A 12,667-nucleotide genomic window follows, 5' to 3' on the forward strand; every position below is an offset into this window, starting at 1 on the left:
GGACGGGGACGCAGACACTGGGAGGAGATTTCTTCTGTAACTTCTGCCCAGGCGCTGATCGATCGTCGGCATCATGAAGACGACGAACTGTCTGTAGCTCAGCAGGAGGCCGAAATCCCTTTCGAGCTCGATGGAGAAAACCTTTTTTTCCTCGGCCCGGAGTCGTCACCCAGTAGCCGCCAGTCTCAGGCGGCCTCCGCCTCTCGCGACACAACACGGGGTGGAGATGACAGTGGCAAACGGAAAGGGTGCTCATCCTCCTATTACTACGGCAACCCGAGCAGCGGAGTAGCCGGAGGAAGTGTTTACCGCACGAAGAAAAGACGGTTCGATGATGCCGCGGATACAGCCAGCCTGGTTGCAGCGGGGCAAGTGTGCAGTGGGGACACGTCCGATGAGAATTGCGTCTCGACAGCCGAAGAAATCCCGCACAGCTTCGGAGCGTCATCGGGAGGCAAAGGTAAGGAGAGGGGGATAGCGGGCAGGCAGTAACCGGCGTCCTAGCCATTCAAGGGTGAAGAGGAGACCTGGTCTGTATTCCTACCTCTTATGACGAAATCACAACAAACAGCACAATGGCGGAGCAGCAGTCTCGAGGGGAGCACTTGACGTTCTCCGGTGTTTGAGCTGTTGTCTCGCATACGGCCCTACCTGGAGCGAAGGACTGTACACCGTCGCTTCGTCTGTAAGGCGAAGACTGAAACTACTTTTCCGCGCCCGTCTGTAGGGTTGAAGTTCACGGAGTGGAAGGCAAAACGCCGTGTATAGATTCACTTCGCTCCGTACTGCAGAAGCTAGTAGTGAGTGCTTCCTTTTTCTTTCTTTGCCAGTCCCCTTCTTCGACATCGACGTCAGACAGTGTGGTCATTTGATTACATGATGCTTCTTGCGTTGTACAGCGTCGTTATTGGCGTGGTTCGTTTTTTTTTTCAGCTGCTGCTTGGTACAAAGCAGGCGGCACGGACAGAAAGACCATACCTCGCCTTCCCTCCCTGTGGAGACCTGAAGAATTAAGCGTTTCAGCGTGAGATAAGTAGCCCGTATATGCATAGACTTGGCTTGCTACTGTATGCCCTGGTAGTGAGTGATTTTTTCTTTCATCCTCTGTTGTTTACGAGCTCTGAGAGGAGAGTTTACACCAGGCTAGTTTTCCGTTATGCATATGTTCAGGCGGGTCTCGGCGAGGAGGCATGGGTTGTTCGGGACGCGGTGCTGGACACAGTTCCAGCGGTCTCCATACACGGAGCTTAGGGAGAAATTTGTATACACCGCCCTTCCAAAGTGGTCGCGGCGGCAGTACCTCTGGATGTCAGCAAGCCCCAGCAGGGTCTCTTTCTCTTTCAAGCGCATCTTCGCGGCTTTCCAATTCACACAGTTCTTTTAGTGGAATCTCGACTGCAGGTACAACCTGTGTGCCTGACTCTCCGAGCTTTTCATCGGGGGCGGGGAATATCTCAGAATCGTCTGCGGCTTCGTACTTCTTCGGCAGTTCCCGGCACCACTCCGAACTGTCGCCATCCGACAGTCTTAGCCAGTTGGCGGATGCGTGTAAAGCTGCGGAGGCTACTCAGAGCCCGCTCAGCTCGATGAGTAAAGAACTTCTTGCATCACTGGCTCAACATGGCGCGGGCTTGCGACAGAGTGGCGGAAAAGCAGGATCGCTGCTCCCCTCCCTCAGCGCTACTCTGCAGAACCATCTCGCGGCGGTGAGAGGCGCGATGGGAGGTAGTGTGAAGGGCGAAGAAAAAGGAAGCCGGACAAGTAGGTGGGGAAATGGGGGCTCATATTATCAGTGAGGGGGAGCTCGGGAGGGAGAAGTTGTCACATATTCGCGAAGGCGTTTGATAGTGGACGCTCATATTATCAGGGAGGGGGAGCTAGGGAGGGAGAAGTTGTCACACTGGGAAGGCGTATGATAGTAGCGCTAGGTTTCTCCAATCTACTGTCTTCGCTGTCAATACGCAACCTTCTACTATCCTATACCCCCATTTGGTAGACAGTTTCTCCGAGGCAACGCAAGCGGGGTACAACTCCGGTCAGGTGCATTTTCTTGTGTACGGTTTGTGCGTGCGCAACCTTTCGTGACGGAAGGGACTGGTGGGGCAGTTGTGGCAACAAGCGACTCCATCTTGGACGCGGGGGTTGCGTAGAGTCTGCTGCGAGCCCCAGACCAAGTCGTACCGTCAAGTCTGTTCTGCAGGAGAAGAAAGCCAATCCTTGATCTCCGTCCTAGTCATGGCCTGTTCACAACTGTGCGGGAAATCTCAGAAAACACCCGCGTTACGGTCGGCTTCGTTCGGTTGCAAGTGCTGCACGGACGCTCGCTATGCTTCAAGTGACGCCTGAAGGTAGATAGATATACTCTTCCTTTTTCTAGCATTTGCACGTCGACGCTAAAAACACGGTCGGAAGATACCCAGGTCTCTTACTTGCCGCTGGGTCTCCAAGCCGCCGAAGCTAGATGCTGCTTTCTCTAGACAGATCTACTGAGAGTGAATCAGAGGGGTCTGTGGTAGCAGTCGGGGGCTGTCTGAATGCAGTCATACTCGCATGCTTCCGTCCACTTCAGGTGGTGATGGTTTGTTTGTGCCAATCTGCTTGAAACCTGTGCAGGTCCGAATAGCGAGGGCGTGGAACCGGGTACACGACAGGGGGTGATTCTTCGATCAGGGTCGTCCGGTAGCAGCCTTCATGCGCAGGCGACTCCTCCCCTTAGTAAAGCACACAGGAGTCTACGAGCCACACTGCGGGATCTGTTTCCTCAGTCTCTTATTGCAGCAGGCGAAGGCAGTCTAGATGGCGGAAAGGAGAGTGGCATCTCTGTCGGAGGCGGTAGTGTACTAGGGGGAGATGAGAGTGGTTTCCCGGGGGGTCTCGGAATGGCTGAGGCAGCTCCTATAGGTGGAGGCCCTGCAGTAGATAATTGGGTCCAGGTAAGAAGCGGAAGGGGGTTGTCTAAGCATTTGTCACAGCATCCATTAGCGAACCTCCTTCATGCCTAGTCTCATGGACAGCTGCGTCGTGCCAGCTGCAGATTCTTTGCCAGTGGGATGGGGGTGATCAGTGTTGTCCTGTGTGAACACTTCTACGCTGGTAAGGTCTTTTTCGTACCAGGTAAAGTTTTCGTATCTTTTCCGATTTTCTAGTCTCCCTCTGCAGTGATCGAGTATATGCGGCCCTGCTCGCATTCCTACCCGGAATTCGAGGAAAGGATTAGTCTTTTGCTCATCGTAGGCTACTGTACTGTATCGCTGTTTCTTGGTTCGTCTGTGCATGCACGTCCACCTGTACCTCTTTGTCTCTGAGGAAGTATGTAATGGGAAGGATGTGAAGCACTACCTTCATAATCAGGATTTCTGACGGCTTCGGGTCGTCCGCACACAGCTTAGTTGCTTGATGGTGTCGACGCGTGTCTCTCCAGGGTAGCATTTCTGCAGTGCGTCGCTTAAAAACAGTTTTACTTACTACTACCTTCTACGTGGAAAGTACGCGCCGGGTTTCCTTCTCCCGAGTCCGGGATTGTACGGAAGGGGGAGCGATCGCACTTCTGCCTCAGAAAAGGCGAAGTTCTTCAGTACGCGGGGTTTAACCTTTCATTCGAAGTCTCTTCGTAAGCAGGCATGCTTGGCGGAGTTTCCGTGGCGTTTGTCCATTACTGAACCGAGGTCCTTTTTCTTCGAGATGCTTGGAACCACCGCGCAAAAAAAACCACTACATGTCACTACTCTTTCCTTTCTGTCTGTTTACACTTGTCTTCTCTTGTTGATTTCTGCCGTCTGCGCGTCTTGTTGGACGTCTTTTTCCGCAGTGCGAAGCTTGTAAGAAGTGGCGTCGGTTGCCGGCTTCGGTCGATCCGGAGCAACTTCCAGACACATGGCTATGTGCGATGAACCACTGGGATCCGCTTCACGATTCATGCGAATTACCTGAAGAAGAATATCGTGATACACTTCTTCCTCATGGGTCTGCTCTTCCTTCCTCTTCTGCAACTCCGTCGCCGGTCATGACTTCTGAAATCTCAAATCTTTTACTAGGGGGTAGTGGTGGTCTTGGCACAGGAGGGGAACATGATTCACTTCTCTTTGCCGCTGCAGCTGCTGCTTCTCGTTGTTCCCCGTTCGCTGACACCAACGTAGACAAAATGATTTCGACTAAGCCGTTAGCTGACGACTTCGCACCTATTGTGACAGGGGGTGATCCGAGCATCCTCTCGGCATCTAACGCGACTGGGGGTTTCGCGGGTGTCCGAGGAGGCGGTCCCGGAGGATTAACAGGTGCCGCCGGGAGTGGTTTGCTAATGAAGTCAGGCAGCCGAGATAGCGAAAGGTTACTAGGAGGAAGCGGCGTTCAGGGAGGAGAGTCAGGAGGAGGGCGAGGCGGTGGACGAACCCGAGGACGCACAACAGGAGGAGCGGCAGCAAGTCTCTGGGTGGATGAAGGAGAGGAAGAAGAGTTCAGTAAAGGTGGAGATACCGGCGGTAAGTGTGATGGAGAGGCAGCAGGGGTAGAGAGTGTCATCGGGGACAGGGGGGAAGGACGGGAGCCACGGCTAAGGGGTCACATCATAGGCAAGGTTAGTGCCAGTGAGAGGATGAAAGTCGGAACTGTTGTCAAGATGTCCTTCTGTCTTTACCTTTCTGAAACACAAGCCTACAAGGGTGGAAGAGACCGCAGGGTGGACGTTGTCTAACGTTCTGCAAAGGTATCTGCACGAATGTTTGGCTTCACTGCATGGTGCATCGGAAGATCTTTCGTTCACTCGTAGACCGGCGACGGGTAGAGTAGGTTTGACTCTTCGTGATGTGATCCGTCACTGTAGGGACGGTACTACTGGCTTCGGGCAGTGAGGCTAGGGGGATACGTGTCAAGGAAAAGATGCAGGACTCTCTCTCGTAGAGCTTGCATGTAGTTTGAGACAGTGCAGATGCTCTGCTTCTCAAAAGCGCAGCGGAAAGAGAGCTGAGCTCATACTACTTTGGTAGGAGATTTAGTTCCTCCCTAACACATGTGCCACCATCCAATGTATCTTGTCTTTCAGTCTGTTAGCTTTTGCAACTTGGTTTGTGTTATCCCTTGTTTCAGCTGCCGTTCGGGCATGAATACGCACTCCATCAGTTTTAGACTCCGGTGGAGGGAAACTCTTTGAGTATGAATTGTAGCTACCAGATTAGTGTCGTGCGCAGAAGACTGACACATGGATCTCCTGCCAAAGCCGGCTCATTCTCTTTGTGCGTACCTGTACTGTCTGTCTAGTCTTCAATAGTATCAGTTGACTTCTGCAATGAGTGAACGGGGTGTTACAGCTTTGAAACACATCTTACGATGCTGTCCCATCCGTGAGTGTGCTGTCATAGAAGGTCCAGGAAACAACCATGAGACAGCGTACGATCATTGTCAAAGCAAAGGAGTGTAGCAGTCGGCATGCATGCACCGCCGTGTCGGTGGTACAGATCATGAAGCATGCAAAAGTAACAGCTGCACGCGCTGCTGCATACTGCAGTAGAGCGACAAGTTATCTATTTCTGAGACAAGGACAATTAATTTAGATGAGAGAGAAAGGGGATATTTATTACGTGCCGTCTCTTTTGTCGTCTGTGTAAGTCAAGCACGAGGACACAACTGTCTAGGTGCGTCACAGGCACCTGTGGGACACACAGGAGTGTATGGGCAATGTTGCAAGGTATACTCCTATATGTGTATGTGTACCGTACAGGGTCTTCCTCTGAAATGGCAGTTGCTGCTACTCATTGGGGGGGAATGACAACCGGTTCTCTTTTCTCCACTTCGGCTGCTTCCATCTATTCTCCACAGTCGAGCTTCTCTCCTAGTACTCCCGCCGATGCCTTCACGGATGGTGCTGTAAGTTCTTCAGCGCTCGTGTCAGCCTGTGTAAAAATCTTTCTCCCTCTCTGTGTATATTGTTCAGAGACTCTCTTGAGACATACCCGTTTGGAAAGCGGTATATCTTCATCGGCTTAGCACCATGCTTCTCATTTGCAGAAAGAGAAACGCGGATGGGTTCACAAGCGAAGACAACTTTATAGAGTTATGTTCCTCCCTTCTTGTATACAAGGACATACGTTCTATGCCACACAGTAGTGTACACTTAGCTTCGTACGTCTAGTCATGTAATGATACATGCGTATATACATATGGATGTATATATCGCGTTGTGTTTATGTAAGTAGTTTGCGCCCAGACAATTAGTTGTATTAACCTAGAGCATGTAATGAGTACACGTGTATTGTTTTTCCACCTCAATGCTTCTCGACATGTGTGGCGTCGGCATACTCATGAATGGAGGAGTCTCGTGTAGTCGTCATTCCGCGTTCACACCGCAGCTTGCTCGGTTTTGAGAGGTAAAAAGTGTAAAGTATCTCTCAACACATCTTGGCATACACAAATCTGCTCATGGTTGTCACGTTTCTTACATATACGTATCTCACACCCTACTTGGGTTTCAGCTAAACGGGTCCCCTCTTTCGAAGTAGGCGCTGCGACGTGACCACCTCCTCTGCACTCCTGTCGCCCGACTCTGCCTCAGGCGATTCTTTCTTGTCTTTAGATTCCTTTCCACAAGCAGTGTAAGCTTTGTAATGTAACATTCATTAACATTACATGGAGAAACCGTTTCTGCACAAAGGGTCCGGGAAGTTGGGTGGGTGTGATTCTTCAAGCATAAAAAAAGAAAGGTCTCCTACTGTTTTCTTAATTGCCGTCTTGTTTCCAGGCTATCACGGTTCTGAAGATTCCTTGCTCAGGGGATGATCCTCACCACCCTTTAGCGGATCGGATCATGATCTATGCAGACGGTAATCTTATGAGGAGTTCTACTTCCTTTTCTTGCTCTTAATCTTCTGCTCAAAGAACTTCTTCTTTCAGCTGTCGTTATCGTCTGGATCTTTCTCCGAGACGACATTGTTGGCTTATCTGTCTGTCTACCTTTTCATTCACATTTCTCCGTCCAGTCTGGTACTTGAACTACTACGCCGTGGTCTTTTTCATCATCGTATGTGCCTAGCTGTGATCGTGAAATAACATGGCCGATTGACTTCCGATTCCTTCCGTACCTACCTACTTACCTACCTACCTTCCTACCTACCTCCGAGGACCCTTTCCTCACTGCGCAGCAGTGTTGCTCCTCACTTGGGAATTCGTTCCTTTCCGCGCATGCACTTCGCATGCGGGTGCTTTCTATCAGGGAAGGTGCTAATCATTTCGTGTCTCTCCGCTTTCGGTGATGTCCCTGGACACACCTCATACATGGCTGGTAGATCAGATTATTTCTCTTGTCGATATGCTTTGTTTGTACACCCATGAGAGAGAAAAACTGAAAGTATATTTTTTCTTACTACGTAGACTTTCTGGTGTGTCTCGTCGTATCTCTGATAGTGAGCGTCCATGCATGCATGATTGTAGACCGCATGTGCAGCGCCGGCGGCGAGTCAATGCTGCTGGTAGGGTGCTGAATCCTCGATGAGTGCTTAGCATTTATCAGAAGGATTTACATGTCGAAGAGATCGATTGCCTTCTCCAGTCATTGTTGTGTTCGTTTTTTATCGATAGTGACCTGTCTGTGTTTCTTTGTGTGTGTCACTCTACGTGTCTTCTTTTCTTCGTTCTTTTATGTGAACCCATTCCTCTCGTCGTCTTTAGTTCGAATCTTCTTTCTTCTCAGGGACTGTAGCGAGCTGCCTGGCATGCAAGCTTCCCTTTCAAACTCTTCAGTTGCGTCTCCTTGAAGCTTACCGATGTGACCCAGCAGGACGGCCTCCTCCTGATATTTCTCACGCCTTGTTGGATTCCTCATTCAATTATTTTACACAGTCGTCTAGTGGAAGAACCCGTCGAGGAGGGACGAGTGCTTCAGGAGATGTTCCTTCGTCTTCTGACACATCAAGTTCCTCTCTTGCGCCGGGGACTCGAATCACAAGAAGTCGTGCTGGGACTAACGTTGCTGCTAGTGGCGATTCCGAGGCTTTTCCTTTCTTTTCATGCGGTAGCGGCCAGCGGGGAGGAAGCGCAGATAAGAATACCGGAGACAGCGTTGAGCTTTTTGATCCCGCGAACAGTAGTCATCTAAGTTTTCCTGGAATGGTGTCTTCTTCAAACACTTCTATATCTACTCGAAGTGGAGGGGGAGGTGTGGGTAGTAGTTTTCTTGGATGTGCAGGATCTGCAGGTCTAGGAGGTGGGCCAAGTCATACATCATCAGGTATATTAGGTACGTGTGGTAATGCTGGTTTCGGTGGAGGAGACGGCATTATTTCGACGACTGGTGCGATTGCAACACCTCGATCACAACAAGGAGGTAGTGCAGGTGCTGGAGGTGCAGCAATGATACCTCCCCCTTCCTCTTCCTTCACTCTTTCGGCAATGGGAAGTCCTTCATCATTGAATGATGTCTTTGTAAATCTCGATTTCGCTGCCAATGTTCACTGGCCGAGTTATGAGATTCTTTCTTCAGACTCTGATGATGGGGCGGATGATGCTTTTCCATATGAAGAAGAAGGAGGTTCAGAAGAAGGATCCGTTCCTCGAGGGGGGGGAAGAAAAGACAAGAAAAGATTTCTTGGAGACTATTGTAGAGATCCAACAATGATGAGACACCTTGTAGAAGAGTTAGTACATGAATGTCCTGTTCTAGAGGGACAAGTAGAATCATGGAATAAAGAGAAGGGCAAAAGCACTGAGGCCGGGGATGGAGCTGAGAGTACGGCGGCTTCGGAGATAAGGGGAATCGACGAAGGTTTCATCGGCAAGAAGAGAGGAAGAGAACTCAGAGGCAAGAAGCGAGATGGAGGAGGAGGGATGAGTAGTGGAGTCAGTACGATTGGAGAGAGGGGGAGAACAACAAGAGGACAGAGAGGAGGAGGCGGAGGTGAAGGGGGGGGTAGGGGAGGTGTTTTCGCTGTGACAGCTGGTCGTCCTTTCACGGTTCTCGAGTTGAAAGATGTCATTGGATTGGTCTGTACGGCGCCCGATGGGACGGATATCGAGGAGGAAGAAGAGGATACAATCCCGGCTGAAGAAGAGAGGGGGAGAAGGGAAGAGGAAGGAAGGCAAGATGAACACATCGAGAAAACAGCCGAAGGAGCTGAGGAAGAAAGAGTCACAACGGAGCAAGAAGAAAAACAAGGCGTTGAGGGGGAAGTACGAGAAGACGAAAAGAAAGTCGAAGAAACGGAGAAGGCAGAAGCAGAAGCTGTCAAAGGAAAACAAGGGGGTGAAGGAGGAGGCAATGAAGGTTCTTTGGAGGAAGAAGAAAAGAAACAAGAGTTGCATGGGAAAACTGAACAGGAAGGAGGAGCCAGAGAGGATGAAGAGCTCAAGTCGGGTCGACACGCAGAAGTTTCAGGTGGAGAATCTTCAAGTAGCAGTAATACAGGTGGCAGTGATACAAAAGGCGAGCTGGCCTCGGCAGCTCCCCTACAAGGTCCATGTGTGAATGCACTTGAAGAGAATGGAGTAGTTACGGGAGATAAAAGAGCGTCTCTTGATGCTGATTCGCGAAGTGGTCTTGGTGCAGAGGGACGGTTTGAGAAGGCCTCAAGGGGGGAGGTCTTCATTGAGGGGGAAATAGGTCAGGGTCACCTTGCAGAGAAAGAACCGCTGGCAGGGGTCATCTCAGAGGAGACAGACACACAGGAACTGAAAGATCCATCTAGAGATGAAAATATTTCCTTTAGGCCCTCCGTTGAAGGGACGGTTGAAGGGTTTCTTAAGAAGGGAGAAGAGAAGCAACACCAAGCAGAAGTATGTGAAAACAGGAGAGAAGCTCAGCATCCAGCGTCTTCCTCTTTACCTGTCACGGACGCCATTCTTCATGCAAGGAGGGAAGAAGGCAACTCTGCTCTGGTCGGGACTGAATCTGCGGGAGGTCTTGCATATCACGAGGAGTCACAGGAGGGGAAGTCAGCATTAACCAAGGTAGAAGAACAGGAGAGCGTAGAAGAGAGACATGAGAAGACGAAATCGCGGGTAGAAGAAAGCGAGATGAGAAAGACGCACGAACCCGCCGTTACTTCGAAGGGCCATGAGGACTTGAAGGCCCATGAGGAGCCACGTGAAGAAGGGGGGGAAAGTATAGAAGAACCGGATACAGCCCTTGCCTCGAAGAAAGCTGAAGAACTGAAGCCCGCCCAAGACGCGCATGTAGCATCTGACGAGCGTTTCGAAGGATGGCAGATAGGCCTTCTCCTGCAGGGAGATGAAGAATCGAAGGCCGATAAGCAGACACATGGAGAGGCAGGACAATGCACGAAAGAATCCGATACAATTCTCATTTTTAAAGGAGATGAGCGGTCTAAGCTTCTCGAGGAGGTACGTGGAGATGAAGAGGAACATTGTTCGGAAGAACCGCAGATAGCCGTCAAGTCGAAGGAAGACGAAGAAGTAGAGAAACCGACTAAGGGGGCAGAAGAGAAAGAAAAACATATGAAAAGATTCACAGCAGGAGGCCTCATTTCGAGTGATGATCGGGAATCGAGGCCTGGCATGGAGGCCCCTGAAGGTAAGAAAGAACCTATGGAAGAACCGGAAGCAGGCATTCCTTCAAAGACGTATGAAGAACTGAAGAATTATAGAGAAGAAGAGGTGGAAGAATGTATGGAAGAATCGAATACAGGGGCCCTTCCAAAGGAAGACGAAGAGGAAGCATCGAAGCGCTTTGAGCGGGCCTCTGATGAGGATGGCAAGCGAACGGAAGAACTCGATACATCGAAGCGTGGCATCGAGGCGGTAGTCCAGGTGGCGGACAATAGATTCTCATCGGAGCTCTCGGAAAGAGAATCTCTTGAGGAAAGTCCGGGTGTTTCTGGGCAAAGTGGAAATGGGAAAGCCAGGGGTAGAGCTCTTGAGAAAAAAGCAGCGGAAGATAAAAAGACGGAGCGGCTGTCGGATGACGTGTCTGGAGAAGGTGAGGCGGTGGGAGAGCCCACCGAGAAAGAGACCAATGAAGCTTCAGTCGCGCAGGAGGAAAACGACAATGGCAAAGGCCATGTGGTGAGTCGGGAGATAGGAGCGAAGGATTATAAAGTCGGACACGAAAATCTGTTAGAGGATGAGACAGAACGACCGCATGCGGCGGTCAGGCAAACAGAAGAGGAAGACAAGCTAGAACCGGCTAGACAACAGCAAGAGGGAGAGGAGGAACCTGTTCTTGAGCCGGACGGAGAAATAGTTGTGGAAGTCGAACCACAGCAAGAGAATGTGGTTGTAGAGAGGGATGACACACAGAGAGACAGCCATCCTGCTGCGGAGTTTGAAGAAGAGACAAGTAGAACCCGGCGGGAGGCTTCTGAGAGTAAAGGAGAGACAGTGGAGGAAGGAATAACAGCGCTTGATGAAGACGTGAAACCACAAGAAGTTGTGATGTCGGAAGTTGCGGAGGAGGAAATGCCTGTCCTCGGCGAAGCTGAAGAGCAGCAAGCAAAGGTAGGGGAAAACGCCGAAGCCAGCAGAAAGACGGGCGAGCCACAGGATACTGTTGAAACGACGAATAGTGATAGTAAGACCCGTAGCGAGAGAGAGGAAGAAACGATGTTGGACGAAGACCAAGATACAGATCGACGCTGTACCGCAGACCTGGCTCAGGGAGAACAAGCCCAATCACCAGAGACGAGGATGGAAGAAGAGGCTGTCGACGAAGAAGAGGCTGGCCCGCTGATTGAAGAGACAGCCCGAAGAAAACCACAGGACACTAGAGACACGGATAGAGATAGCAGTATCACGGCAGGACGCGCGCAGGAGCCGCGGACGAAGGATGCTCTGTCTTCCGGTAAGCCGTACTCCGTGACCGGAGTCAGCTCGGAGAGTTTGATTTGCAAGGAGTCAGTAAGGGAAGAGAGACGTAGACAGGGAAAGAAGGGAGATGGTGAAGTGGATTTCTGTGGAATTCGAAGAGATTCACGGCACATCTCAAGCACGCGAGAGGGTGATCGGAGACTAAGGGGACACCCAGCTAGCGCAAACCACGTTGCCGGGGAGATAGAAAATGCGACAGACGAGGTGAAGAGAAGAAAGGAAGAAGGGGAAAAGCTCTCCCCGGGTGGATCGCCTTCCTTAAAACAAGCGAGGTCCCTTGCGGAGAAACGGCGCCGTGCAGGTTTGCCCCCTCCTCCTCTCACTGCTGCGTCGGCTTGTGCTTCGGGTGATGAACAGGCAAGTTCGTCTCCGTCTACCTCCTCAGGGAAATGTTCCCGGCAGAATAGCGAGGGTTTGTTGTCTGCGTCGCAGCAGACAACAAACCCTCGCTATACTGCCGGGAACATTTCCCTGAGGAGGTAGACGGAGACGAACTTGCCTGTTCATCACCCGAAGCACAAGCCGACGCAGCAGTGAGAGGAGGAGGGGGCAAACCTGCACGGCGCCGTTTCTCCGCAAGGGACCTCGCTTGTTTTAAGGAAGGCGATCCACCCGGGGAGAGCTTTTCCCCTTCTTCCTTTCTTCTCTTCACCTCGTCTGTCGCATTTTCTATCTCCCCGGCAACGTGGTTTGCGCTAGCTGGGTGTCCCCTTAGTCTCCGATCACCCTCTCGCGTGCTTGAGATGTGCCGTGAATCTCTTCGAATTCCACAGAAATCCACTTCACCATCTCCCTTCTTTCCCTGTCTACGTCTCTCTTCCCTTACTGACTCCTTGCAAATCAAACTCTCCGAGCTGACTCC

General features: G+C 51.1%; 1 protein-coding gene across 1 annotated transcript; it reads left to right on the forward strand.

The window, feature by feature from the left end:
• Positions 1 to 18: 18 nt before the first annotated feature.
• Positions 19 to 12,288, forward strand: CSUI_009964 (cw-type zinc finger; the record flags this gene model as incomplete). The annotated part of the gene is made up of 7 exons (XM_068070072.1): positions 19 to 460; positions 1,171 to 1,761; positions 2,614 to 2,933; positions 3,809 to 4,478; positions 5,714 to 5,859; positions 6,731 to 6,812; positions 7,679 to 12,288. Coding segments are annotated over 7 exons (6,861 nt in total), but the record flags the coding sequence as incomplete, so codon positions are not given.
• Between the last annotated feature and the right edge of the window lie 379 nt (positions 12,289 to 12,667).

The sequence above is a fragment of the Cystoisospora suis genome, assembly GCF_002600585.1.
Source record: "Cystoisospora suis strain Wien I chromosome Unknown contig_6445, whole genome shotgun sequence".
Classification (NCBI taxonomy): domain Eukaryota; phylum Apicomplexa; class Conoidasida; order Eucoccidiorida; family Sarcocystidae; genus Cystoisospora; species Cystoisospora suis.